General features: G+C 43.6%; 1 protein-coding gene across 7 annotated transcripts in view; it reads right to left on the reverse strand.

Annotated features, from left to right (window-relative positions):
* The window catches only part of LOC126470365 (thrombospondin type-1 domain-containing protein 7A-like), a 1,214,159-nt gene that overhangs the window by 179,135 nt on the left and 1,007,901 nt on the right, over positions 1-27,123 (reverse strand). For 6 of the 7 annotated variants that reach the window (XM_050098173.1, XM_050098172.1, XM_050098168.1 and 3 more), the window contains 3 exons: positions 22,427-22,621; positions 13,369-13,609; positions 9,521-9,631 (listed from right to left, as the gene is read on the reverse strand). In XM_050098173.1, the coding sequence (XP_049954130.1) occupies positions 9,521-9,631; positions 13,369-13,609; positions 22,427-22,621 (547 nt within the window). The remainder of the gene's footprint in view (positions 1-9,520; positions 9,632-13,368; positions 13,610-22,426; positions 22,622-27,123) is intronic. The other variant, XM_050098171.1, reaches the window with a different exon arrangement.

Here is a 27,123-nt window from a genome sequence, read left to right on the forward strand (position 1 = left end):
CAGTAACAATCTCATTTCTGTCACAGGCACCTTCTCTGCCCACATTCAGTATGGCACCACATCGATCACAGGCCGTGTTCTGGTAGTAAACACTTCTGGAGCTTCCAATCTTCTTGGTCTTGACTTCTTCAAGGCCCTTGGATTAGAAATTCACAATTCCAACCTCCTAGTGAGCCAGGTGGCAGCCAGCTCCTACACTTCGGACTTGTTTGCTAAGTATCCTAATGTATTCTCCGAGCTCTCGTCTGGTGTCTGGGGTTTCGAGGCTCATATAACCTTCCTCCCTACTGCCATTCCTAGGTTCTGTAATTGTTGCATGGTCCTATTTGTCCTCAGGGACAAGCTAAAGTAGGAACTTCAATGTTTGCAACACGACGGCATCCTTACACCTGTTGTGTTACCCCACGGTTATCACTGAAGAACCCAACACGGCCCAACGCTTTTGTGGAGATTTTAGAGCAAGAGTGAATGCTCAGTTTGTCATTGACTCCTACCCATTCCAAAAATGGTAGAGATCTTGACCAAAATAGGCAGGGGCAAAATGTTCGCCAAAGTTGACCTTTGTGACACATAACCTCAGGTTCTTTTAGATGCAGCCTCCTGAGAAGTGTTGATGGCATATAAGCCGTTTGGCCTGTTCTAATATAGTCAGCTTCCTTATGATGTTGCAATTGCACTGGCAATATTTCAGCGATACCTTGAAAACGTTCTGTGTGAGGTTCCAGGAACTGCTAACTACCTGGACGACGTATTAGTGACTGGTACATCTGCTGTCGTCCTAGCACATAATCTTGACATCTTGTTCCCAGTATCTGATCGTGGAGGGCTCCAATGTAACAAAGACAAGTCTGACTTTCTTGTGCCACAAGTGGAATATCTTGGACATGTGCTCAGTGTTTCAGGTATTCATCCTATTCTTCAAGACATGAAAGCTATCCAAAAATTGTTAGTTCCTCAGGATATATCCCAACTGAAGTCGGTGTTGGGGCATCTGACGTACTACCAGCATTTTATCCCACATTTGGCTGTCATCGCTGAGTCTTTACATCACCTGCTTTGCAAGAATGTTCAGTGACAGTGGCCCCTGCAATATGGCAGGGCGTTCTGGGCTCTGAAACAGTCTCTCCTGCAGGCCATGTGCTTGATGACGTATGTTTCCTCCCAACCCTTCATTCAGGCCACAAATGCACCCAGCTATGGAGTAGAGGCGGCAGTTTCTCGTGTGGTCAATGGTGTGGAACACCCGATTGCATTCGTGTCAGAGACTCTCAATACAGCCCAACATAATTATAGTCAAATCGAAAAGGAAGATTTAGATATCATCTTCAGCATCAAGAAACTTTGTGACTATGTCTACGGCTGGGCATTCACTCACCTCATGGATGTTAAGCCCTCGCTGTGTCTCCTCAAGTCTTCAGCTCTAATCCCTACCAACACAGCGTGCCACCTGCAACAATGAGCTCTCTTTCTTTCCAGTTACACTTACGAGATCAAGTTTCAGCAACCATGCACCATGCTAAACTGCATCTTCTTTCCAGGTTACTAGTGCGGTAAGATCCGATGTTTGATGCAAAGCCTGAAGTGCACTTTCACCTGGACTCTGCTGCCATCCCACAGCTTGACTCTACGTGGACCTCCTCCAATGGCGCATGGCTAGCGACCCCATCCTACATGATGTGTTGCGGCATGTCCAGTCAGGCTGGAAGACTAAACACATGACCTTCGTATACTTGGATATGCAGGCATTCTAGGCACATCGACAGGAGCTTTACTCATGGGACAGCATTGTTCTAGTACAGGGTGGCAATGGTTGCACTCGGATGGTCATTCTTGGGGCCCTCCACAACTGCATTCTCCACTTGCTACATGAGGGCCATTGGGGGGACCATCCTCGTGAAGTGACAGGTCACACAACATGTCCACTGGTGAGGCATGGATCCCGCCATCACAGACCTCGTTACAGCCTGACCTACAAGTCATAGCATGCAAGCCCCTGCAATGCACCAATACTTTGGTTCGCCAAAAACATTCACCCCCTAGTCCCCCCAACACACTGACTTTGTCAGACCCTTTGCTGGACTTCATGGCTCATCACGATGGATGCTGGCACGAGGTTTCCGTTTGTCTTCCATCTGACATCTACCTATGCTACTCAGACCGTTACGGCTCTGACACAGATTTTTGCCCTGGAAGTACTCCCAGAAACCATTGTAACCGACCATGGCCCACAATTTACATCCTCTGATTTTTCGTCCTTTTGTGCCTCCAATGGTATTTCTTTGAACGATACTGTCTCTTTTGACCCCAATTCAAATAGTGTGCCCACACATTTTGATCAGACTTTTAAAACTCAAGTGTCCAAACTCTGACGTCACCATTCCTTGGATGTTGTGCTCAGTCGCCCACAAGGTGGGTCTTGACCTGTGGAGACGCTGCATGGCTGACATCTTCAATCTTCGGACCATCCTTCACCCTCAGGACAAACCCCACCTTGTCGATATATGTTCACACTCCACGACTCTGCCTGAGTTATGAATCTTGTCTGTAGAGAGCCCTGGTGGCTTCCCACTACAATCTCCTGTCTACGTGGCAGTGCCATGCTCCTGGTTACTCTCCCAGACGGCACACGATGCCACAAGAAACTCAAAAGATATGCCCCCGGCATGGTTCCTTTCTTCGACCAGAGCCTCTTATACCATTCTCTGTTCCAGGTACACTGGACATGGTGGGGTCTCCTGCGGACACCAAGGACCTAAGGACCTCACATTGCCAGCATCAACTCCAGTCATTCCCACGTATGCGAGCCTCGGACGTCTACATCTCGACCCAACGACGACCACAGAGACAGCGACGTCATCGACGACTCTGTACTTAAGGGTTATCCTTAGCTTAAATCCTGCGTTGAGGCTGGTTTACGCAATATCTGGCTCAGTCTCCAGAGGGCCTCCAGGTAACCAGCCAGAGGATGCAGAAAGATAGCAACAGGGGTAGCTCTAAACATGTAACTCTTGCTGCATACGCCGTAATTCGATAGTCAATAGGAAAATTGTAATCTTCCGCCACATGGGTATTTCTGCCCACGTGGAGCCGTCAAGAGCCAGTTCCGTCTTCGGCAGCCAGCGACTGATGTTACCATCACCGTTTGGACACCGCCTTGGGTCGGATGTCGCCTTCGTCACCCGGACGGCTGCGCTCCCGCGGCCTGTGTTCCGAGCCTTGATGTTCTGCGCCAAGAACAAGTATTGCTGCTTGTGAGATAGAGCTCTAAATACGTACTTTATTTTGAAGACAGACTTTTCATTTCGTTTCGTTTCATTGAAGAAGGTTTGTTTGGGACGAACTTTTCCTTCACATAACTAAGAAGAATTACTGGAGAACGTTTATTTTCTTTTGTTGTACTGCATCAGAAACAGTAGACTGTTTGTTTATTTGAACAAGTAAACTTCGAACATAAAGTTTTATTACATCTTCTTGTGACCTTGTGCAAGTATTCTGAGTGAGGACTTTTTCAAGTACGCTTGCCCTCACATTCCCAAGGAGTCAAACGTCGGACAACTGTAACATCTGACTGGGCCACAAATCTGGATATTGCACGATTGGACCTGTCAGCGCAATGCAGACCCACAATGAGGCTCCTTTCAAACTCTGTCAAGTGCTGATAACGCTGTCTCATACGTGTACGTGGCATCTCTATGTCGTTCGCAGTGATCAGACGACATCTAACGCTGGTCAGAACCTTCATATACCCCACCAGGAGTGGTAACAGCATTAAACACTAACAATACCAATGCACTATGGTGACTGTTCTACCTGTCACAGAGAATTGCTGCCCTAATGATTTACATTCCCGCCAACTGTGAGTACGTGTACGACAAAACATCGACATCCGACCACGTCTGCTGGATGCTTCCCTGTTTTGTCAGGCAGTGCATGTCGCATTTTCTAATCCCAGAGGAAAGGCTGCCGACAACACACTCGCTTCATGCTGCGTGTAATTTTTGAATAACATTGTTTGTTTGTTCAGGGCTTTACACAGGATTTATGCTAGCGTAACAGTTGATTCACGACGGTCTTGAGGACCAAGTGCAAAGGCACGAATATGTAAATGTGAACAACCAACCACTTAGAGAAAACCTACAGTCATGGACATGTAAATTTATACATTCACAAGGGGAGATCACCATCAAACAGTTCAGCAAAATTCGTTACTCGAACTGGGATTTTCAATTTGATTGTTGCATGTTGCATATGACCTGTACTTTTGAGATTCGTGCAGGCTGTAGATCTACGAATAACATATACAGACTGGGATCATATGAGGACATCATAATAATCAAGGGATGTCTGAATGACGCCACAGCCAAGTCAGACAGAGAGCGGAAAAACTTGAGAGTAGAAATGCAGCCATTGGCCGAAGCATCTGATCTTAGAGATCCAGAATTGTGACGAGCATCACCTTGTATATTTGTGTGTCAGTCAGAATATAGGTCTGTGGCTGAATATGGAACAGACGACATAACGCTTCCCAGACGTTTTCAGTTGACAATAGGCCGCAGGTCGAGCAATATATCGACACTTCGTTGCGTATTTTAGATACCACGAACTATGGTCTTAAGTTCATTATCATGCTGAACAGGGGCACTGGGCACAGAAATCTTCGGAAATCGATGTGAAGTATGTCCTTGAGCAGCTAACGTTACGGGTATGTTAGTAACACGACAGATGATGGAGAGTCGTGCTTAATCCCTATCCCTTCCATCTTTACGCAATATGGATTCTAGCTGGCACGATAACTGTGTGTAGGGAGTTAAAAAGAATGGGATACAACGGTCCAGCAGCTCCTCATAAGCCACACGTTTCTGCATGCACTCCGTGTTAATCGACGCAGCTGGACAGTGGACGACTGGAACCGAGTGATTTAGAGTGGTGAATCACTCTGTACCCTGTGGAAATCTGATCGAAGGACTTGGGCTGGGCAAATACCTGGAGATCGTTACGTGCTATCATGCGTAGTGCGGAGGAGGTAGCGTTGGCATAGGAGTGTCGTACCGCGATTCGGCGTCCACGTTAAACTACAGTATCATCTATGATTGGTGGGTAAGACAGTTCGCGGTCGGAGGGAGGCAATCGCATACCAACTGCACTAGGACCATACTCAGCGAAGCACTGTCTTGTTCAAACCAGCCTATGGGCTGTGGACAGATTTTTCCTCCAGAAAGGTGGTGTTTCGGTGATTAGGACGTGGTCCCCTTACTGCTCTTAAGAAAACGCTAAATGTGGAAGGATATGAAGACATTTTACAGCATTGTGTACTGTGTACAGTAGAGGAAAAGTTTGGAGATGTATCAGCATGACAGTGCAACCTGTCATAAAGCAGTATCTGTAAGGCAATGATCTGTGGACAGTAACAGTCCTGCAGTCCTGAAATGGATTGAACTCCTCAGAGTCCTGACGTCAACCCATTGGAACATCTCTGGGATGAGTTAGAACGTCGACTTCGCTCCAGACCCCAAACATACGACAACACTATTATGGTTTGTGGATAGCATCTCATAACACTACAAAGCAATGAGGACTCCAATGACGTCATTAAGTGCCGCCTATGTAAGAAATATAACTCACCATCGAGGAGGATAACAGTGAGGAATTTCTAGCAAAAAGTGAGCAGTAAGTACCATAAAAAAGAGCAAGCAACACAGACCGAAGTAGAGCATCGTGCACCTACGAAAAGGCAGGAAAAGAAGTTTCTGGCGAAATTTCAGATCTATATGGTATAACAGAGAAGTAAGATGGTAGGCGGATGTAGGGATGATATATGATAATAGCGACCAGAATTTGGTGACACAAACTGGGCAGTTGTACGTAGAATGCGACAGCACACATCCTGAGGATTACAATGTGCTGTTACAGAAGTAAAAGAAGATTCCCCAATGCAGGACATGAATCTATAACAAACACAGAATACACTCAGAGCCAGTTCGCACAGGAAACGAACACTTACTACAAAGAAGGAAACAACAAAACACCAAAACAGATCCGCTACAGATTTATGAAAGCAAAGAGGACGTTATGCAACTCATTAGACTGGAAGAGCCGATGAAGCTTACTACATCTCTAAGACGTCAAGTAAGGTATAAACGTCCAGAAGGGAAGTATATTACTTTTCCTGTACTTGTTTTTGGAGATAGAATCTATCTCAGAGTGAACAATCTGCCAACAAAAGTGGGAAAACTAGAGAGGTTTTTGAAGCAGGTTTCTGCTAAAGGAAATGAATCATTCCCCTTAGATACGTTGTAAAGCAGTTTGTAATGACGCATGGTCTTGTACCATGGGATTACAGACGAGTAGGACAAGACTTTCGAATATATACCTAATGGAGATAAAGATAGGACAGCTTAATGTCATGAGAAGTATCAGCGTATTGCATGATGCTACAAGAGTCGCAGAGGAGTTGCAGTTAGATGCATTGTGCCTCCAAGAACCGTATACGAAGTTACTAAAGATGCCCAGTTTGCCAATAACTGCCCAGAGATTCACACAAGGGCAAAATCCTATAGCAGCAATAGTAATACGTAAAAAGGCCATTACAGGTACAAAAATATCACAGTACTGCTCAGAACACGTAATCTATGTGGAAAATTTAACCGGAAGGAAGAGTTGCAACCAGATTTCCATGTATTTTCAGTTTAGTGTTGATATCGACGAGTATCTGCTAACACTAAAGGATGTTACTCACTTAGGACGAACTAAGTTCTTGTTGTATCCCATTGATGCAAATGCGAAGTTAGTATTTTGGCATATCCGCCTGACTGATGACCTTGAAAGACAACTAGAAGAACTCAACCTATAGGTACTGAATCCACATCGCAATGCCCCAACCTACGAAGGGAGGGTCAGAACAATGTTAAATATTGGCGTCACTTCAGGAAATACGGCAGCGGCGCTCCGTACGAAAGGCTGGAAGATTGAGAGTGGAATGACATCAAGTGACCATATCATACACTATACCATAGCTGCAAGGAAAATCCAAGACACTTCAGAAAACGTGCTCATAAGACCCAAATACAACATGAGGACGTTAACTGAGAACAACTAAGAAGGGTGTTTCAGCGTCCGGGGTGTCCATCACTGGGTGATAAGGTAGTTGTTAAAGCGCAGCATCTGACAGTGGCTATTCATAGAGCAATGGAGTAATCGATACCTGCCAGAAGAGGTCGTTCTACAGGAGTATGTTGCATCTGGAGCGAGGTGATGCATAAATTAAGATGCGAAACAAGAAGATCTAGAAAGCTATCTATACCAGAGCAGCGTGACCCAAGAAGAAAGAGTCCAAAGATTGCGTAGACACAGGTACGTTAAACTACGTTGTAAACAAGAGTTATGCAAAAAAAAAAAAAGAAAAAATGGAACGATGGAAGCAAAGGATACGAAAAATGTTATGAGAAGACTATAGAAACAATAACCTTGTGTATTCCTTCTCACAAGAAGAGTGGTTGGTTGGTGTTCCTATGGGACCAAACTGCTGAGGTCATCGGTCACTATGCTTACACACTACTTAAGCTAACTTAAACTAACTTACGCTAAGGACAACACACACACCCATGCCCGAGGGAGGACTCGAACCTCCGACGGGGGAAGCCGTGCGAACTTTGGCAAGGCGCCTCAGACCACTCGGCTACCCCACGCGGCTCGCACAAGAAGAAATTAAACAAATAATTTTAAGACTAAAAAATAAATCTCCATGACAGATGGGATCCCTGCCGAAGTAATACAAGCACTATGTGACCAATCAGATAGTTACTTGCACGAACTGTACAACGAATGTATTACGAAAGGAAAGGTCCCTGCACCGTGGAAAATAGCTGAAGTGGGAATAATTATTAAAGGGCAAGATAAGTATCCAATAATACCCAAATTCTACAGACCAATTTATCTTTTGAATTTTCTCGGCAAGATATTTGAAAAAACTATTATGCAGAAGATAAGAAGACCATAGACTGCAATACGGGATGAACGTTCACCAGTACAGGTTAGAACAGGCAAGTCAACTCAACTGCAGACGCAATTAATAAGGCGATTTTGCTACCAACAGATACTCATTCTACGAACTCTCCAGCGATGATGATTGTTATTGCTGGAGCTTTCGATAACCTATAGTGGCCGTATTTCTGTGTTCACCTTAGGGATTTTGAGTGTCCAAAAGCGGTGTACAATTGCCTGAGAGATTATTGCCACGGGCAACATGCTTCTTTAACATACCCAGGAAAGAAAGTAACGAAGACAAAAGTCTGTCCGCAGAGATCAATGTGCGGCCCAGAGTTTTAGGATTTAATACTGCAGCCCACACTTCAGAAGTTACATGCAACTGTGGCATAAGTGGATGGTAGCATTTGCAGATGACGTACTGTTCGCCGTGAGTAGTGCCTCCAGAATAATTATAGAACATAAATGTAATGCGGCGCTCCACGAACTTGACGGCTGGTGTCGAAGTATCAAACTGTCATTAACGCCTCACAAAACAACGTATCTTATGCTGAAAGGGAAACGAATGTCGTAACATCATATAGAGAAAGCAGGCAGAAAAGGTAAAAATGTGACGAATAAAATTATAACCATTGCAAGCAGGCAATTTCGGCTCCCCTTGAAAACTATCAGAGTATTCCAGCAATCTATATCAGCATCAGTCGTAAGATATGGTGCGAGCGTTTGGGTTCATAGATTGCAGCTAGTGAAGCCAGCCTCATTAGTGAGAAGAGTTCAACGAGGAGTGCTACTAAGATTAACGGGCGCCTGTTGCTCTACCACAAATGATACATTGTTAGTAATTCTAGGAATATGCCCACCGGACTTGGAAATTAGGAAAATGGGAGCCTTTTACTAGTTAAAGAAGGCCATCAAATGGAGGTACGAAGTGTGCCTGGAACTGAGGCCAGTTCTAAAAAAGCAATAAAAGATTGCGTATTGCAACTGTGGCAAAATGAATGGGACACTTCAGGCACAGGCACGAGAACATACAAATTTCTCCTTAACATCGGGGAGAGATTGAAAAGTAGATTTCTTAAGCCGTCAAGTGGACTGATACATTACGTATGTCTCGTACGCTACGTATCTATACAAAATAAGGAAGCAGATGGATGATAGCTGCACCTGCGGCAGTGTGGGCATAACACAACACACATTGTGGGACTGCGTGGTGTATGAAGATTCGGCAGGTAACGTAAATCAGGTATCAAGGATGATGGATCCCAAAGCAGCACTAAGGAGCGAGTCGATCTGGCGCATCTAGGACGATACTGCAGCCTCAGTATACACGAAGGCCGTGGAAGGCTTGACGAGGCATCAGTTAACCATAAGTCAGCATGCTGTGATCCAGGCTGGACAACACAATCTGCAGATGGAGATAAGATAACTGAGGTCGACGACCACTGAATGAAATAGTGTCCCAAGAAGCTGCATTGCGTTGGTGCAAGTGATCATGGAATTGTGGACATCAAGACGTAACAGTGATGGGTGGAATTACCTTCTACGAACGATACACCGCTGACGTGCTTCCTGTTCCTCAAGCAATCCAGCAGACAATAGCTCTTGATCTGGGTAGTGTGAGGGCGAATCCAGTAGCAGAAACATGCATCTACAAGTTAAATGCACCAAAATAAATGAACAAGCACAAAACATATTCTGTAGTGCTTATAATAGTATTACTAGTTGGGTAACGGGTTAAGCGTTTTATTGTAGATTTGTAGTAGTAGAAGTACTTGTAGTATTTTACAAATTAAGTATCCAAAAAATAGTTAATACATAATTTATTACTATCTAAGGAAATGTGATTTGTATGGCCTATTTTAGCTTCTCGTAATTATGAAGAATATATAGATAAATAAATAAATCCTTACTTTCTCTGGTTTCAGCTTTTGAGAAAGAACAAGCTGCTATTCCTCCACAGACATTCACACATCTCACTGAACGTGCCCCCAGCAGGCTTCAAGCCATCATGAAAGTGAAGGGTGAAAATCCCTCATATTAATGTCCACAGATATATATGTCAAGTTTTGATGATACTCGACGTTTACAAAGCTGTAAGAACCACTCGGCACACAAAAACATTGATTTTAACGTAATACATTCACGAGGGAAACTAACATAGATAGCTGTTGCGTTGGAGAAAGAGTATTGCTGTCGCCAGAGCGAATGATCTAGATCAGCGCGTGAGGTGGTTCACAGTTGTCAGACGTTGTACCGTCTGTCAGCAAGAAATTTGTGCTAAGGATGGGAAAGAGGCACAGTACCAGCGCAGTTGATCATAAGTGTCCAATGTGTGTGCTATTCCATTGGCGTATAAAATCATCACCACGAGAATCATTCGCAGTGGGTATTAACGTGTTGATATCAGAGATCGTCGTCGACTATGAAGATTGTACAGCGTGTATGGACGGGCTTCCAGTGTAGCAGATTCCTTGCCATTTCAGCGCTGGACAACATAAACCGGTGAACAGCAGCAGCACCGTCGAGCTCCATCTAATCGTAATCTACATCTACGTCTACATCCATACTCCGCAAGCCACCTGACGGTGTGTGGCAGAGGTTACCTTGAGTACCTCTATCGGTTCTCCCTTCTATTCCAGTCTCGTATTGTTCGTGGAAAGAAAGACTGTCGGTATGCCTCTGTATGGGCTCCAATCTCTGATTTTATCCTCATGGTCTCTTCGCGAGATATACGTAGGAGGGAGCAATATACTGCTTGACTCCTCGGTGAAGGTATGTTCTCGAAACTTCAACAAAAGCCCGTACCGAGCTACTGAGCGTCTCTCTTGCAGAGAAATTAGTCATAACGTTTGCGTAATAAAACCATGGATTTGTGAGGTGCAGAAGTCAGCAGCCCACACGTGTACCTCTGATCACCGCATGTCACTGTGCACTGTGATGAGTATCAGCACTGAAATACCTCCACTGTAAGCTAAAAACACAAATAAAGGTCACTTAGACTGATATGTCGTGGCACATGTTCGTACGCGTACGAGTACTACGAAAACGTCGCAGGTTATGCATGTCGCTTGTCAACAGAGACGTCGTTTCGGCAGGTGATGGTGTTATTCGCTTATGGGGGGGTATGTCTGTATGGAATGATATGCAGCTCCTGATAGTGTGACACAGTTTTGGCAACGAGCGATACAGGTATCGATGGTCGATTCATGTGCATCCGTTTGTTCGCCTACAGTGCCTCGATGACGACTAATATTTTCGCCAAAACAATGCACCATACTATCGTTCCCGAATTATGTTACAGTGACTGAAGGATGGATAGAGGGTGCTTGTGTTGACTCGTAGGCTAGCTAATGCGAAGTCTGTGGATCACATCTGCGATGCCATCACGTGAGATGCGCGCGCTGTGGATCTAACTCCGGCCAACCTATGTGAATATGAGTAGCTGCTGAATGGGCATGTATCAGAATAGAACCGCAACGGTTCCAGTATCTCGTGGGAGGGTGACTAGGGTACACATAATGACATTAATCAAAATTGAGCACCTCTGCGTTTGCTAGATCGTAAGAGGTGACGCGATCACAGCTTGGTTTTGATGATAGTGATGGTGGAAACTGGAAGGGACGATGCTACAAAGATTTTCAAGAAATTAGTCAGAGCTACCTTCTAGGAAACATGAGTGAGAATGATGCGTTGCTTCGGAATTCTGCTTATATATGTACAACAATGCAGTAAACACATACGTATTTTTCGTTTATGTGACAGAAATGAATTTGCATCACCTGGAAACACATAACAATTTCCTAGGCGAGCGCCTAGGCCTCGATCCACTTGTTTTACGTGAGATGCCATTTGATGAGTCCATGCTAATACCAGGTACTCTCCCAACAAGCTGTTGTTGTCAGTGCTTCATGTGGTCGATATTTTCTGATGTTTTCATAAGATTTTCTATGGTGTTGCATCCATATTGTTTTCCCAAGTGCATCTACATCAGCTGTGCCATTTAGTTATGTACACGTTGACTGTTTACTATCCTTGCCATTCTTATTTAACGATCGCATACACTTCATCTTTTAAATCCGAGTCTTTCTTCTCTTTATGTTTTACATATTTTAAACTTACGAACACACGACCTTATTATTGCATTTGCTTTCAGGAGCTAGCTTTGATGTTAGAAGTGTCACACAAAATATAAGAACAGACGGAGTGTTGATTGCTGCTCTACACAGTATTTAGCGACATCTTTCAGTGTTCGTGGACAGTTCTAGGTTGCTGTACACGCCCTCCTCGAATGTTTCCCACTATGCAGCTGAACCACGCTGACGGAGAGGGTCTTATTTATTCCCTGCGACGCACATTCAGTTTTCTTCTTCGTGATGTTGCGCTTATTTGTGGTGATTAAAGTGGTTTGGCACGAACCGAGAGACATAATGTAGCAATACACCATGAGAAATTAGTCGTAACGTTTGCGTAATAAAACCATGGATTTGTGAGTCCAGTATTTACGTATTACTGCTCTTGTGTGACGATGATAATGATGAACAGGACATCAGGCGCTCGACATCGGGATGTTAAGCGGGAGACTGCTCACATAAGGATATATGACATTATTATAGTTGAGGTCTCCATCAGCGAAGGGCATGTAACTTTTCTCGCATATCATCTGGTCGTAACTGTTCTTGAGATTCACCTGAAGTTCGTTTCGCATGATCAATCGAAAATAAAACTGAACTCTCAAGCTTATTTTCCAGTATTTTTCTGGAGTTTATATAGCAGCAATTCAAGTTCCTTTTTACAAGTAAGCACAATGCTGTTCGATCATTTCGCAAAACACACATTACTACTGTTTGAAAAAAAACTATATAACGTATGTGTGCATATCGCATTTCTGCAGTCGGTGAATAAGGTGGTTGTCTCACTCCTGTGAGAGAAAACGACATTTCAAAATTCGTTCTTCTTTTGGGTAGAAAGTTTTGAGGACGCAGCATATTGGACATACCTATGGTATTCTTACAGGGTTCTTCTTACATGCAGCTGCACAACCACTTGTATAGTTGCAGTTTTGCTAGCGATAACTGATACAGATCAGAAATTCTAAATAAGTCTTAATACGAAAGTAATCCTCTGGCTGATATTTATGGAAATGCATATAAGACTAACGACGTTTTCTCCACTACTTTATCTCGTAGTTTCACATTTCTAAGAAATTAATTAATGAAAAATAACGGTTCTGTGCACTTCAGTTCTGACCTAACAATTTTCTCGAATTTTGAAAAATAAATGCTTATATTTATGATATAGTTTATTACTGTAGATTCGAAACAAAGACCCAAGTTATAGTTTACATCTTGGAAATAAGTAAACATCATGAAACTTTTAAAAACTCACATTGGCTCTATAAGATGTCCAGTGGTATTGAAACACCCCACACGACGATATTTTGTTCCCGATCCGCAGACTCCACTAACACGCCTTCCATTTGCTCTCACTGATGTTATTTCAGTATCTATTATACATTCCGACCAGTTTCCAAGTACCCGCAACTCTTGCTTTCGGCAAGGGCAGGTCCTGGTTTCAACTAACGGGAAGAGTTCAGAATTCGTACATATATCCCTGTTCTTGGAGTGACCTGCAAGAAATAAGTTTCAAGTAAACCACATTTGACTGGTATTTTTGTACAATAAAATTACATGTGTTGGCACAAAACAAAACTAGCAAGTTAATTACCACAAATAATATTAAGTATGTAATTTGTTCTGTTTCATTAAAACTTAAATATTGAAAAAAATACGAATAGTCCAGAAATATTGAAATGTCATCGTTATGGTGTTTGCTCGTCACATTATTATTAAAAATTTAAAGATGATCTATTTGACCTAGAATAATTACAACAAACCATATATGACTATGATATTAAAACTGACTGCGCAGTTCGTACTGGAAATGACTCCCTACTTGCAAATAATTGGACCAGTTCATGAAATTTATCTTGAGATTGCCTTTTCTACTAACGCTTAGAACTCTATAGTGTGTTTTGGGATGATGGAGAAAGGCAAATGTACCAAATTGGAATAAGGATAGGGAGCACAGGTCTGGAAACGACCGAGTCGAAGTTTATAACCAAAAATTAGAAAATTTCAAATTTACCGTTGTTCTGCTCACTACGATGAAAATCCAAGTAGTCTCATTTTTGTAATAATTTTATTCATCTGTACATCCTGGCCAACATGATTAATTAACTAAAGTTTTTCAAAGAAATGTCACCTGGGTTGTTTGAAGCATGTCATAGTCGCTGAAAGTTCTGTCTTCAATTCAAATGTTGTTCGAACACTTTCATAGGCAGCGGGAATTTTCGCCAGGAGGTACTTTCCAGTTAGTTAGTTGTCTCGTACACACGACGTTTCTCATAACCACACGAGAAGAAGTCATGAGTGGTCAGAGCAAGTGAGCAAGCTGAGTACGAAACTGGACCTCCTTTTTCCATCCACCCGTCAGGGCATATCTGACGCAGAGCAAAATGAGATGGACCCGTATCAGGTTGGAATCACATACATAAGCGTAAGTAAATTAGGATAGTCTACAACATCGTGGAAGTTGGTGAAGTTAAGAGGGAAGGAAGCAGACCCGGACTTATTAACCAACAATTAAGTATGCCCACCTACACGTCCACTACAAATATATATCGTCAGCTCTTCACAGCTATAGCGTAGGGACATACCGAGTATTACATCTCTCATGAAACAGGCTGCAACTGAGGAAAGAACAGACGGAGAAAACTGAGCATCGTCCATAGTACACTGCCTTACCCACTGACTCAAAACGACCCGAATTCCGACGTAGCAGGAATTGAAGCTTGCACTTTGTGTGAATGGTGGGAGTTAGGTACTGTGCTCGTATTACTGCCCATACAGCGCTGTGAGTGACACTCTTTCTTCTGTAAATTATAGAGTGTGGACTGAGGGTTTTCCATCCATTGACATTACTATCCCACAGCACGTTTCTATTCTTAAGTCTCGAGTCATTCGTTTCGAGACAAGGATTTCTTCAGTATCAAACTGATACAATATGTCTCCTTCACCATTTTTCAAAGGCACTGTGACACCCTCTAGATACAATAGTCTCGACATTTTTATCCATACATGGCTCAGGGCACAAGTAAAGCACTACAAGTCAAATAAACTGAGACACAAAGGAATTAAAGATATTAGCTACCAGTGGGCACTGATTTAAATGAATGGGGAAAGTTAAAAAATTGTGCCGGACCAGGATTCGAACCTAAGTCTCCTACTTACTGGCAACTATGCCATCCGGACATAACAGGCAAGTGGCACTACATCGAGAATAACTGAGAACGGGGGGGAGGGGTGGGGGGCTGACAGGAGATGTGCTAGGATAGTCTGTCGCCTTGTGTTGCCCACTGTGTGGTGATGGCCCACTGTGTTCTGATGGCGTAGTAGTCAGCGCATCTGCCTAGTACGCTGGAGACTCAGGTTCGGATCTCAGTTCGGTACAAATTTTTAATTTTCCTCACTGTCATAGATCAGTGCCCATTGGCACCCTGTATAAGGGGCGATCAAAAAGTTTGCTTTCGAAGGCCACATTAACCACTTGCCTACATGTCAGTGCTTATGTATCTGCATCGGAGTCGCGCCGGGTCGCATATACGCTGGAGCAACGCCCTTAAACGGAAACATTTTGAACGCCTCTTACATGTCAGGTAGCGAGGCAAACATTGTAATCTATCCAGGTTTGCCGCCGGATTGCAAATTGAACTAATGTCAAATTTCGGCTGTACAGTTACACACCATTCTCAGATTAAACACTGTGTTGTATCCAGCTGAAATTATGCTATAGAAATTATTTGTGTACTGTTTATTTAATTCTCCCATATGTGACTTGAATGTCATCTAGCATATGGCTGTTTTTTGTTTGCAAGACGTATAGGACTTAAGCTGGTGTTCTATAAATTTGAGGAAGGGTTGGAAATTAATTAACTGGTGTAGAATGCGTTTGGATAAGGGCGGGCGGACGCGGACTGCGGTATAGAGTGCCCGATGCTCAAGAACATCAGATGAGTGATGAAAGTCTGATGGAGTGCAATTAAAATCTAAGCTGAAGAAATGAAGATGGGTCGGATAAGACTTTTGCTGATCGGAAAAAATGGAAATGAGCGTACGGCATTGTGGGCCGGGAGTCCCCCATTCGAGGAAGTTCGGCCGCCGAGGGCAAGTAATTCTGGCATTGAACGCCACACTGGGCGACTTGCGCGTCTGCTGATAGGAATGTTGGTGAAAGGACGAAATCCTCAAGACAGGCCTATGAGTACCTTTTAGTTTATTGTACGCTTTTTGTTGGGAAGTTAATAGAATTTACAGGTTAGTTTGCGGTCAGTACTTAGGCCAGGTATTATAGTGTTTTAATAATTTGGGTAGGAGGTTTGAGTGTCTTGAAGTGGAAGTTAGGGAGGCGAAATCAGCCTCCGCTATGCACCGTGTGGTGGTTTGCAGAGTATGTATGTAGATGCTAATGCATAACCCTAGGTTACGGTTGTTACCTGTATTTAGGTGGGACTGACTGCTAAACAGGTTAGGTTACATCACAACTTGAAACTGTCACTGTAAATCTGGAGAGATCTTTGCGAGGCTAAAGGGTTGGAGAGCAAGGAAAGTAGCGACATAGACGTACTATAGTAGCAGACCGAGGAGAAATGACACGGAAATGTCAGTTGTGTTAGAACGGCAGAATAAATCGTATTAAAGTGGATATTGGCTCATTTCTACAAAGGAATGATTGGCAGTGACATATGAAGACAATGCGACAGAAAGGAAAATATCAGGCGAACGTCATTTTTAGAAGTACTTAGGTTTGGAGTTGCCACATCAGAGACGGAGTGGTCGAAAAAAGTACATGCACTAAATTCCGTACCGTGTCATCATACAGCACCAAAATGCGCTGAAATGCCGGTAAAAAGTGATATTTAACGCAAACTCTTTGTCACTACCAGAAAGATACTCGGTAAACTTTCAATAGAGTCCGTTAGACACAGTCCCGGTTACTAATTGCTGCAACGGCCACTTTTGCAATGATATTTTATTGCATGTTCGTCATTTAAGATAGTGCTCTGCCATCGTGGATTTCCCAGGTTGTATTCTTGTATTACAATGACGTTCCAAACACCTATTGTTGCCAGAGCAATTAATTTGGATCATGCAAGGTTTTACAAAGGATCGCAGAGTTTTATCTATACTGATTCCTGTCCAGAGTGTAGCAATGTTTCTTAATTTTTGGAAGATACAGTGCGATACACAAGTGGTATTAGGAACCGTGAGTAACCAATAGTAGTCTGCAGGTTAAAAGCCAACGGAATAGAACTTTGAGTCGGGTCAGAAGCCAAGGCAATGTAGGTATTCAGCCAGCAATCAGTCTAGGTGTTGAACTAGCAACCCAGAAACGTGCGGGTTACCGTATAGAACATCCACGTGGCTAGTATTTGATGACATAAGTTCGGCTAGAAGTAATCAGCGGATGGTAACATCGAGGCTGTAGTAAATGACAGAATGGTCTTGTCTTCTCAGCTGACAAAGGAGATCAAACTCTTGTAGCTGTAAATAAGAAGTATCAGTCCAAATCGGATTAATTTTATTTTTTCTGGTGATTACCAGTTTCGGTTCCGCAGCAGACCAATTTCTGAAACATGTAACACAAAACAGAAAATGACGTGCTATTTCCAGTAAGGAAACGTAATAAGACCACCCCACCTTCCCTCGCCCCCAGCAAAAGCGTAAAATAAGTTTACAAGTCCACACAACGAACCTGTACGCGGAGCCTGTGTGTTATTACCAAGTGGTATCAATCACCGACTGCCGATCTTATAACACAGCGCACTGGTTCCTCATGTGGACTTGAAAAACTGATTTGTGCATTTACGATGGTTACTTCATTATGAATCCTTGATGATTGTGTCATCTGCTGTTGTTGTTATGAACTAATTTGTGTTACATATTTCAGAAACTGGTCTGATGAAGGTTCTTACATAAGTGAAACAGGCAACCACCAGTAAAATTAAAATAAACTGGAGTTATACTAGTGCATTATACTGTAATTGTAGTAAGTATAATAGCTGTCGTTTCCTCATAATGCCGAAAATTCTTGTATCTCTGCCTCCAAACTTGTTATGATTAGTCATTTGGTCTTGCTTCTAATTGTCCTTTATTACTGCTGCAACGTATTAGATTTTTCGACAGCAGGTGTAACCATCGGGTGTTGTTAACGGAGCTGCACGCGGATCGACATTGTGCGAATACGTAAAGGGTTAAGAATGGGTCGTCGTTCTGCAGAACATGCGTACAGTCTGTTGACGCGTCTTCCGATAAGAAGGCGTCTGGTCGATCTACTTGGGCTCAGCAGACGAGACAGGCAAGAGTGGCCAGGAGCCGGCCGTACATTCGTATGCTGTAAAGTGCACCCTTCACGTGCCTCTTGGCCCGTTGTTGCCTGAGACGTCGCGGCCTGTGACGATCCATCCTCTCGTCGAATGTGGCCTCAATACGCACTGGCATCTCTGCCTCACCACTGCTGTGGATGTTATCGCTGGACACCAAACGCTGGGCTTCCTTAACCACAGTTAAACTACATTGGTCAGCCAGAACACTATGACCAACGACACACTTTCGATATAAACCTGTCCAGGCGATAGAAGCGTCACCTGGCGAGGAAAGACTGATAATCAGAAGCACGCACGGCGCATGTAGTATCAGTGAGGTTCCTGCCCGTGCGCAGAATGGGGATGGCGCCCGATCTATCTGAGTTTGACCGAGGGAAGATTGTGATGGCCTGTAGGCTCGGTACGGGCATTTCGGAAACTGCACGACTTGTCGGGGTTCGAAGATTGCTAGGTGAGTGTCTTCAACACATGGCGAAACCAAGGTGAAACCACATCCAGATGTTGTGGGGTCGGGTAGCCTCCCCTCGTTACAGATGTCAGAAGTCGTTGGCTGGGCAGACTGGTAAAACACGAAAGACAACAACTGTGACGGAAGTAACATCATACTTTAATGCTGGGCAGAGTACAAGTGTGTCTGAACACACAGTGCAACCAACACTCCTAACGATGGGCCTCTGCAGCCAATGACCCATGCATGTGCCAATGTTAACACCACGACATCAGCAACTACGACTGAAATGGGTACGTGACCATCGACTCTGAACTTTGGCGCGTGGACAGAGCGATGCATAGTCTGATAGATCACGATACCTTCTCCATCATGTCGATGGGAGGGCGCGAATCTGTCGTCTACCTGTGCAACAGCTCCTTGACATCTGTACTGCGGGACGGAGGCAAACTGGTGGCGGTTCCATTATGCTCGGGGGAACATTCTCGTGGGCATCCATCGATCCAGTGGAGCTCTTGCAAGGCACCATGAACAGTCAAGGAGTATCTTACACGGGCTGCAGACCGCGGACACCCTTTCATAACAATCGTGTTTCCCGACGACAATGGCATTTTTCAACAAGATAATGTGCCATGACAGAAGGCCAGGAGTGTTATGGAGTGGTTAGAGGAACATAGTGGCGAGTTCTAATTGATGTGCTGGCCCAGAAACTTGCCGCATCTGAAACCGGTCGAATGCATCTGGGATGTCTGAACATTGCGTCAGGGCTCATAGAACCCCTCCCCGGAATTTACGGGTTTAGGTGATTTGTGTGTGCAGATGTGGTGCCAACTCCCTCCAGTGACCTATCAAGGCCTCGTTGCTTCCATGCCACGAAGCGTCGCCGTTGTCTCTCGTGTCAAAGATGGACATACCGGCTATTAGGTAGACGATCGCAATATTCTGGTTGATCAGTGTACAACGGAGCGAAGAAAAGTTCTATTTCCAACTGGCGGACAAATCTTACTCTTAATACGGAACCTTTATTAAGTTCTACCTCTTTTGAAGACAGATTTCTGGCATGAGGAAGGAACTAATGGAGTGCAAGATAGGATTCGAATTTTAATGTGGGTGGTGTGCTGCTCCTTTAGTTCGATTTATGGCGCCGTCTGTCATGTGACACCAATTCCAGTGTCACCGTCCATGGTATAGGTTGCTTCGCAGAATATCCGTACTGTTTGAACATGTAATGCCGGAAAACAATCTTCCTTGTTAAGCTGTCTGCGTCAGAAATCGTGTACGCTCCTCACGCCAACTTCATGAGGAACTCCGTTCGTTGGTGTGATGGGTGCTAACATGTTGCAGTTAGATAAAGGTTGATATGTGTAGGTTTGGTCTAAACTCTGGGTTTGAAATTACATCGTGCGTTTTCTAAACAAGGGTGAGAACTGTGCAAAAGCTTACTTCTGTCAGATTATTCGCATTGTGCAGGACAAATGTGTGAAACATTGTCGTCACACAAGGTTTCGACAACCTGAAAAATCCGTCTTGGAGATTGTGTAGGAAAGAAAAATACAGCCCAAAGCTTCAGAATGACGAATATTTATTTTTTCAGTGAACCACGGAGAGAAATGTACATTTGTCTATACGTGTTGTAAATTCAACTGCATAGCCTCGAATGAAAGTTACAGAAAATAAAGCGAAGTAGACAAGTGACTGGTGGCTCTTCTTGTGTCTTGTTTAGATAGTCACTCTAGCTGGCTGGGACTGTATACTACGACGGGAGACGTCTTTTCGTCAGCAATGTCGTTAGACATGAATTAATCTAAATCATTTTATTTGAGTGCATTAGTGTCACGATCTGAAACTGAATACAGTAGAGGTGTGGTTTCTCCCGGATTTGTGTTCTCTATCGTGTGGTAGGCAGGTACAGGGGGTGGACAAAAATATGGAAATATCAAAAACGCAATACATTATCATGTGTAATACAGTGTAGGAGAAGGCTAGCATTCAAAACGGTTTTCACTTGTCTCGGAATGGATAAACACAGGTGCTGTATGGTTTCTAAGCGAATATGATACCATTCTTCCTGCAAAACAGTGGCACGTTCAGGTAACCATGATGGGCTTGGATAGCGATCACGCACCTTTCTCTCCGAAGTAGACCACAAAGTCTCAATAATATTGAGATGTGGTGACTTTGGTGACCAGGGGAGATGTGATAATTCATCCTTGTGGTCACAAAACCAGTCCGGGGCGATTCCAGCTGTGTGAACAGGGCCTTGTCATCTTGGAATACAGCATCACCACTGGAGTGCAAACATTGCACCGTGGGATGTACCTCATCAATCAAAATTTTCATATAATCCTTGGTAGTAGTGCGACCTGGCAAAGTAACTATGGGGCCCATGGAATACAGCGATATGCTCAAATCACCATAGAACCTCCGTCATGTTTCACTCGTGGGACCAAAAACTGGAACAGAAATGGGAAACAGTGTGAAAAGAGAGTCATCCGACTAAAGGACATGTTTCCATTGCTCCAAATTCTAGGTTTTATTGCGTCGGCACAATGTTTTCCTGTTATGGGAATTTCATTGCTAATGCGTGGTTTTGGAATTACGGCTCGCCCTACAGTTCCCTGCTTATGGAGCTCCACTCTTGTTGTTTTGGCGTTGACAGGGTTTGCGAATGGGACATTCAGTTCTGCAGTGACTTGTGCAGCTGTCGGCTTCTTTATTTTTCATCACAATCCTCTTCAACGACTATCCATCACGATCACTCAACAGACACTTTCCTTCGCGTTGTTACTTAGCGGATGTTGTTTTTACGCTTTCCCTGTATGCTATATAAATCTTCTACACGGTGCCTCCTCAAACATCGAACACTTTGGCTACCTTGGTTACGGAAGCACCCACCATAGATGCACCAACAGTTTGTCCATGTTGAAATTCACTGAGTTCCGACATAACGCACTTGGTATCACACAGAACACTCTTTTGACCACCACTGATACTTGCAACGTATTGTCGACATTGCGCAGGTGCCGTTCGTGGTCACGTACAGCAGCGCATCCTGCAGGATTGGCTAGCATCTTCATTTATGTCCAAGTAGGCGTTTACCGTGCTGGTTCTATATTTTGTCCAGCCCCTGTATCTGTCAACCAAAGCAGTATTTCTCAAGATGTGTGTGTAAGTACGTCCCGACTGACCAGTTAGGCCATACCAAATGTGAGTTTATGCCGAACCAAGAAGGCTTCCCTTTTCCCCGGGGGCCGTACTAATTTCAGCGGAGACTCGGAGGCGTTAGAACCGAGGTGTCCTGTTTAAGGAATTAATATTTGGACGTGGAGATTGAAATACAGAGTAGATGACCTTTATGACTATGAAATATTTATATATGCTGATTATCAGTATCGCAAAGAATGTAATATCTGCGTGTAATAATTACTTAAGTGATTTCCAGCGTAATATGTGCAAAAACTACAATGCACTTAAAATGTTTCTACAGACATTACATTACACCATAGTTTTCGTTATTTTTATATAAAAATATGTTTTAAGTTTCGCATTGTTACCAATCAGTTCGCGTGTCCTCTTGCTTTTCAGGCAGCTGTGAGTGCACGGAGACCATTCTGACCACTCGGAAACCACGCAGTTATACGTACAGTCGGCGTAGCAAGGCTCTGAGGTTGCCGGAATTTTTGGGTGTTGCTCGATGCAGTTGCTCGGTTCCACTTTGTTCATGCGATGTTTGGGGTTACACCAAACAGCTGGAAACACACAAGCACATGTTACTGAAAAAAAAAAAAAACAGGCCATGACACTGAAAAAGAAAAATATTTGATTATGTTGGATGAATATGTCTTCTGTAGGGGAGGGATAGATTACAAGAAATTTCTGGAATGTGGAAATTGTCCTTAAACGAAGTATACCATTCTAAAAACCAGGAGATGTCGTATTTTTTGTCTCTACCGAACGCAGGCTTGGAAGAACAATGATGTTTCCTTGGTATGAATTGAAGTGTGGTGTGGTGTGCTGCAGACGCATTTCTTTCTTACTATTTTGCATCCTGTTTCCTGAATGAGACTAATGTGGTTTGTAAATTGTTAAACATGGCTTTCCAATTTGCATTCGCTCAAAGTACACGAATAACTCAAATTGCTCGCTGACGAAGCACAACAGGCCACAGTTTCTTCTCATCACAGGTACACGCTTAACTTGAAAGAGCTACAAAATAGAAAAAGAAACTGGAATGGGAACAGCCAACCCCAGAGTCACTCGCAGTAAAGGAAATAGAGGCATTTTCAGCCAGTCAGTTTCGAGACATATTGATTAAATTTTTCCCTGGTCCGACTGAAATATCTGAGTTGATGATACCGTGGTTGACACAGCAAGGCTATCAAACTAATATCAGATAACACTCCTTCTGAACTTCTAAGAAATTCTATACGCTGTAATGGTAGGGGGAAGGGGGTTTGGTGTCGGAAGATACTGTTGTACTGCTTCATGCTAGACGACGGGCAGTCACGCAAACATGAACACAGGTAGGAACACTGTAACGCAACGGACTTGGGCTCTACAAAACACGAAATGCGGGACAACAAATAGTACCATAAAATGTGACATGCATTGTACGATTTCCGCAGCCAAAATATATTTCAGACAAGAGACTGAGAGTTGGTTTATTATGGTTATAGTTATTTCCGTACTTTTATTTCTGAATAAAACGATGCCCATGCACGATAGAACAGCAAAGCTAGAACATACGTAAAAGAAAAGTGTTGATTACGCTAATATTGGCTGCCCATAATTTTATGAAATTTAAAGTGAATATCTTGTTTTTTTTATGCACTATTGCCAGGTATACACTGTGTAACAGATGAATTATAAGTAATGTCAGGTCCTTCATGTTTTCTGCCAGTTATCTAGTATGAACCGGTACAATAGTATCTTCCAAGACCAACCCAACTTCCCCCTTACCATTTCAACTCTCTTTACACCCTCTTAGGCGCATACATTCCTCAGGCCGAAAGCAACTAATTTACGGTTAGTATGTATAAACGTGCATATATACTGTTGCTCATTTAAATAGCGATGTAACACCAAGAAGGATGACAGGAGGAATATAAGAATTAATTACTCGGTGATTTGGGAATCTATAGGGCGATAAAGTCAGTACGCAGATTTACCACCTCTGGCAGCAGCAATGGCTCTAACCCGGCTGGGCATTGAGTCGAACTGAGCTTGGATGACGGTATGGGTACGTCAATCCATGGTTTTTCAACTTTGTACCAGTGTTCATCAAACGTAGTGGTTGGCAACTGGTGGAGTGGTAATCTCTGGGCAGCTCATGGCGTGATGTTTTCAGTAGGTAAAAGATCTGGGGACCGTTCTTGCCAGGACAGCAGTCGAAGACTCTGTGTCGAGGTAGGTTATGATAGCACGGAAAAAATGCGAACTTGCGTTAACTTGTTGAAAGATAATGTTACAGACGCCTCGAAACCAAGGCACAGTCACAGGCTTTAACACGTCATAAAAGTAACGACCGCCGTCCGAATTACCGTCTATGAAAACCAGGTATGATCGTGTTGGGTCCATTCGACTATGACAACTGTAATCTGGCAACATCTAATGTACTCAGAACAACCACGTACGGTACGTCCATTGTGATTCTCTACGCGGAACCGAGAATCGTTTGTAAAGACGACGTGGAGACACTCCTGTGTCCAGTGTTGTCACTGACCACGCCAGAGGAAGCCTCAACAGTTGTCGGCCTGCTGATAGTACGCGGTGCTCCAGACGGAGCAGCACAGTCCGCGAGAACAGTTGTCTTGCTGCAAATAAACCCATTTTCTGCCTCAAGGTACGTAACGTGGCAGTACGATCCTGCACTATCGATCAGTCAATATTTCTGTCCTCTCTGGCACTAGTCGCGTGGTTATACAAAGATCCTGCATGGCACTGAGAGCGCGTCCTCATGAACCTGTCAATTCGTACTGGCATGACAGTTGTGCGATCCCGACCGACTTGAGCAGCAATGCTGCGGAACGATAAAACGCTGTCTCGATATGCCTCGATCGTGTCGCTAACGAATTCCGACACGTACTCCTAGAATTTTCGCTTTCTTACACGAAACATAACACAAGCTTCTTAGAAACAACTAAAATTCCAATGCGATTTCTGAATTAAAAACGCTATGCGTAATCTTTTCTTACACACGGTTTTTTTTCCGAAGAGCCGTCAGGCGCATTTTCTCTGGTGTTTCGGCAGTTATTTGCAATTTATTCTATGAAGCGTTTCGCTGGCATCAGCCCAAAGAAATCTTGCTCATCATATCTTTCATACGACGTCCAGCGTCATCGGAAAGCGTCGGTTTGTTTCCCATTACAAACAAAATGATTTTTAAAGTGGAATTTTACGTGCCCATTCGACAGAGTGGTTCCAGAATAGTCTAGTGCGATATTCATTTTATCAGTGTGTTTTAACAGGGACAATAAAACATGAAGAATAACAACTGCTCCATCAGCGACGCCAGAGTCCTGGCCCAAGCTGCCTGCTACCGTCACACAGAAGCGCTGCTCAGGCGTTGTTGGAGTACTGTTCCTTCTACGGGTTTTATTACTCGTATTAATACATATCGATAAAACGATTAACGCACTTGAGTATTTTGGAAACGCTCTATCGAATGCGAGCGTAAAATTTCACTTTCAAAAATAATTTAGTTTGTAATAGGAAACAATCCCACACTTTTCGTCGATTCTGTACGTCGTGTGAAAGACATGATAAGTAGGATTTCTTGGAGCTAGCTCTGGCTACATCCCACAGAAAAGAAATTGCAAATATCTGTTGAAACACCAGGAAAAATGCACCTGACGACCCATAGGATAGCCGTGCGGTTAAAGGCGCTGCAGTCTGGAACCGCAAGACCGCTACGGTCGCAGGTTCGAATCTTGCCTCGGGCATGGATGTTTGTGATGTCCTTAGGTTAGTTAGATTTAACTAGTTCTAAGTTCTAGGGGACTAATGACCTCAGCAGTTGAGTCCCATAGTGCTCAGAGCCATTTTTGAACCCATAGGATAGCCGTGCGGTTAAAGGCGCTGCAGTCTGGAACCGCAAGACCGCTACGGTCGCAGGTTCGAATCTTGCCTCGGGCATGGATGTTTGTGATGTCCTTAGGTTAGTTAGATTTAACTAGTTCTAAGTTCTAGGGGACTAATGACCTCAGCAGTTGAGTCCCATAGTGCTCAGAGCCATTTTTGAACCCATAGGATAGACACCTGGTATACAACGTGTAGATGACGTTACTTCTGCCTACTTTGTGAGGTTGCGTTGAAATACCACTCTCTTCCCCATCCAAGCATTCAATGGTCTTCACTCTAATTTGACGTTTGTCTTGATGGTACTGCAACTTTAATGGCCAGCAGTGTTTATTTATCTACAGTATATTGTAAGTAAGTGCCAGTCGTAGGTAGAAAAACGTCAAGTACATCGCGTGCATTATAAATAAATTTTATAAGTACGACACTGTGATTGACAGTAGCGTTTTTGCTAGAAGTGAATGTCTCTCCCCTAACCATTATTCGTCTTTTTGTAGACAACTCTGGACTAGTGATAGTATAGTGGAACAATATTTAATAAATAAGCGCCCCACCCTCGCAATTAAGAGTTTATCTGTTGTGCCCGAATTAGTTATGTTCACTAAAATGAAATTACGAAGAACTTTTAATGTCTGCCTGCAAAATCCTGCAAATATATTGTCTGACTTTCCGGTTATCGGTCGTACCGCCAAATCTCTGTTTAACATGACTACATTTCAGCAAACAACCACGTTACATTGTGAGATGCGCGTGGCTTTTTATCTCCCGGGTCTCGCCCGGGGACGTGTTCACTGCACATCGTATCCGCTAGTGTTGTACCCGCATCAGAAGCCAGTTCGTTGTTGTTGCAAGGTATCTCTTTTCGATTTTTAATTAACCGAAGTGCGGGTTCCCAGTCCGTGCTAAGGTTGTAGCCGCAGTCACGGTTGATGAATTTGTCGTATACTCGTATTTAAATCGATTCTTTTATTGACACAGTCCCAATAGCCTGAAGTTTGCGCCAGTGCATTTATACTGTTGCAATTCATTATCTGTAACTGTGAGAGGCAATGCTCAGCGGTTCCAGATTTTCTTCGTTGTATTACTCGAATGTAGTGTTTGAAATACTGTCTACATTTCATTACAACTAACAGCGACGAAACTTTTCTAGGGGTATCGATACCATCAGTGAACA

The sequence above is a fragment of the Schistocerca serialis genome, chromosome 3 (assembly GCF_023864345.2).
Source record: "Schistocerca serialis cubense isolate TAMUIC-IGC-003099 chromosome 3, iqSchSeri2.2, whole genome shotgun sequence".
Classification (NCBI taxonomy): domain Eukaryota; kingdom Metazoa; phylum Arthropoda; class Insecta; order Orthoptera; family Acrididae; genus Schistocerca; species Schistocerca serialis.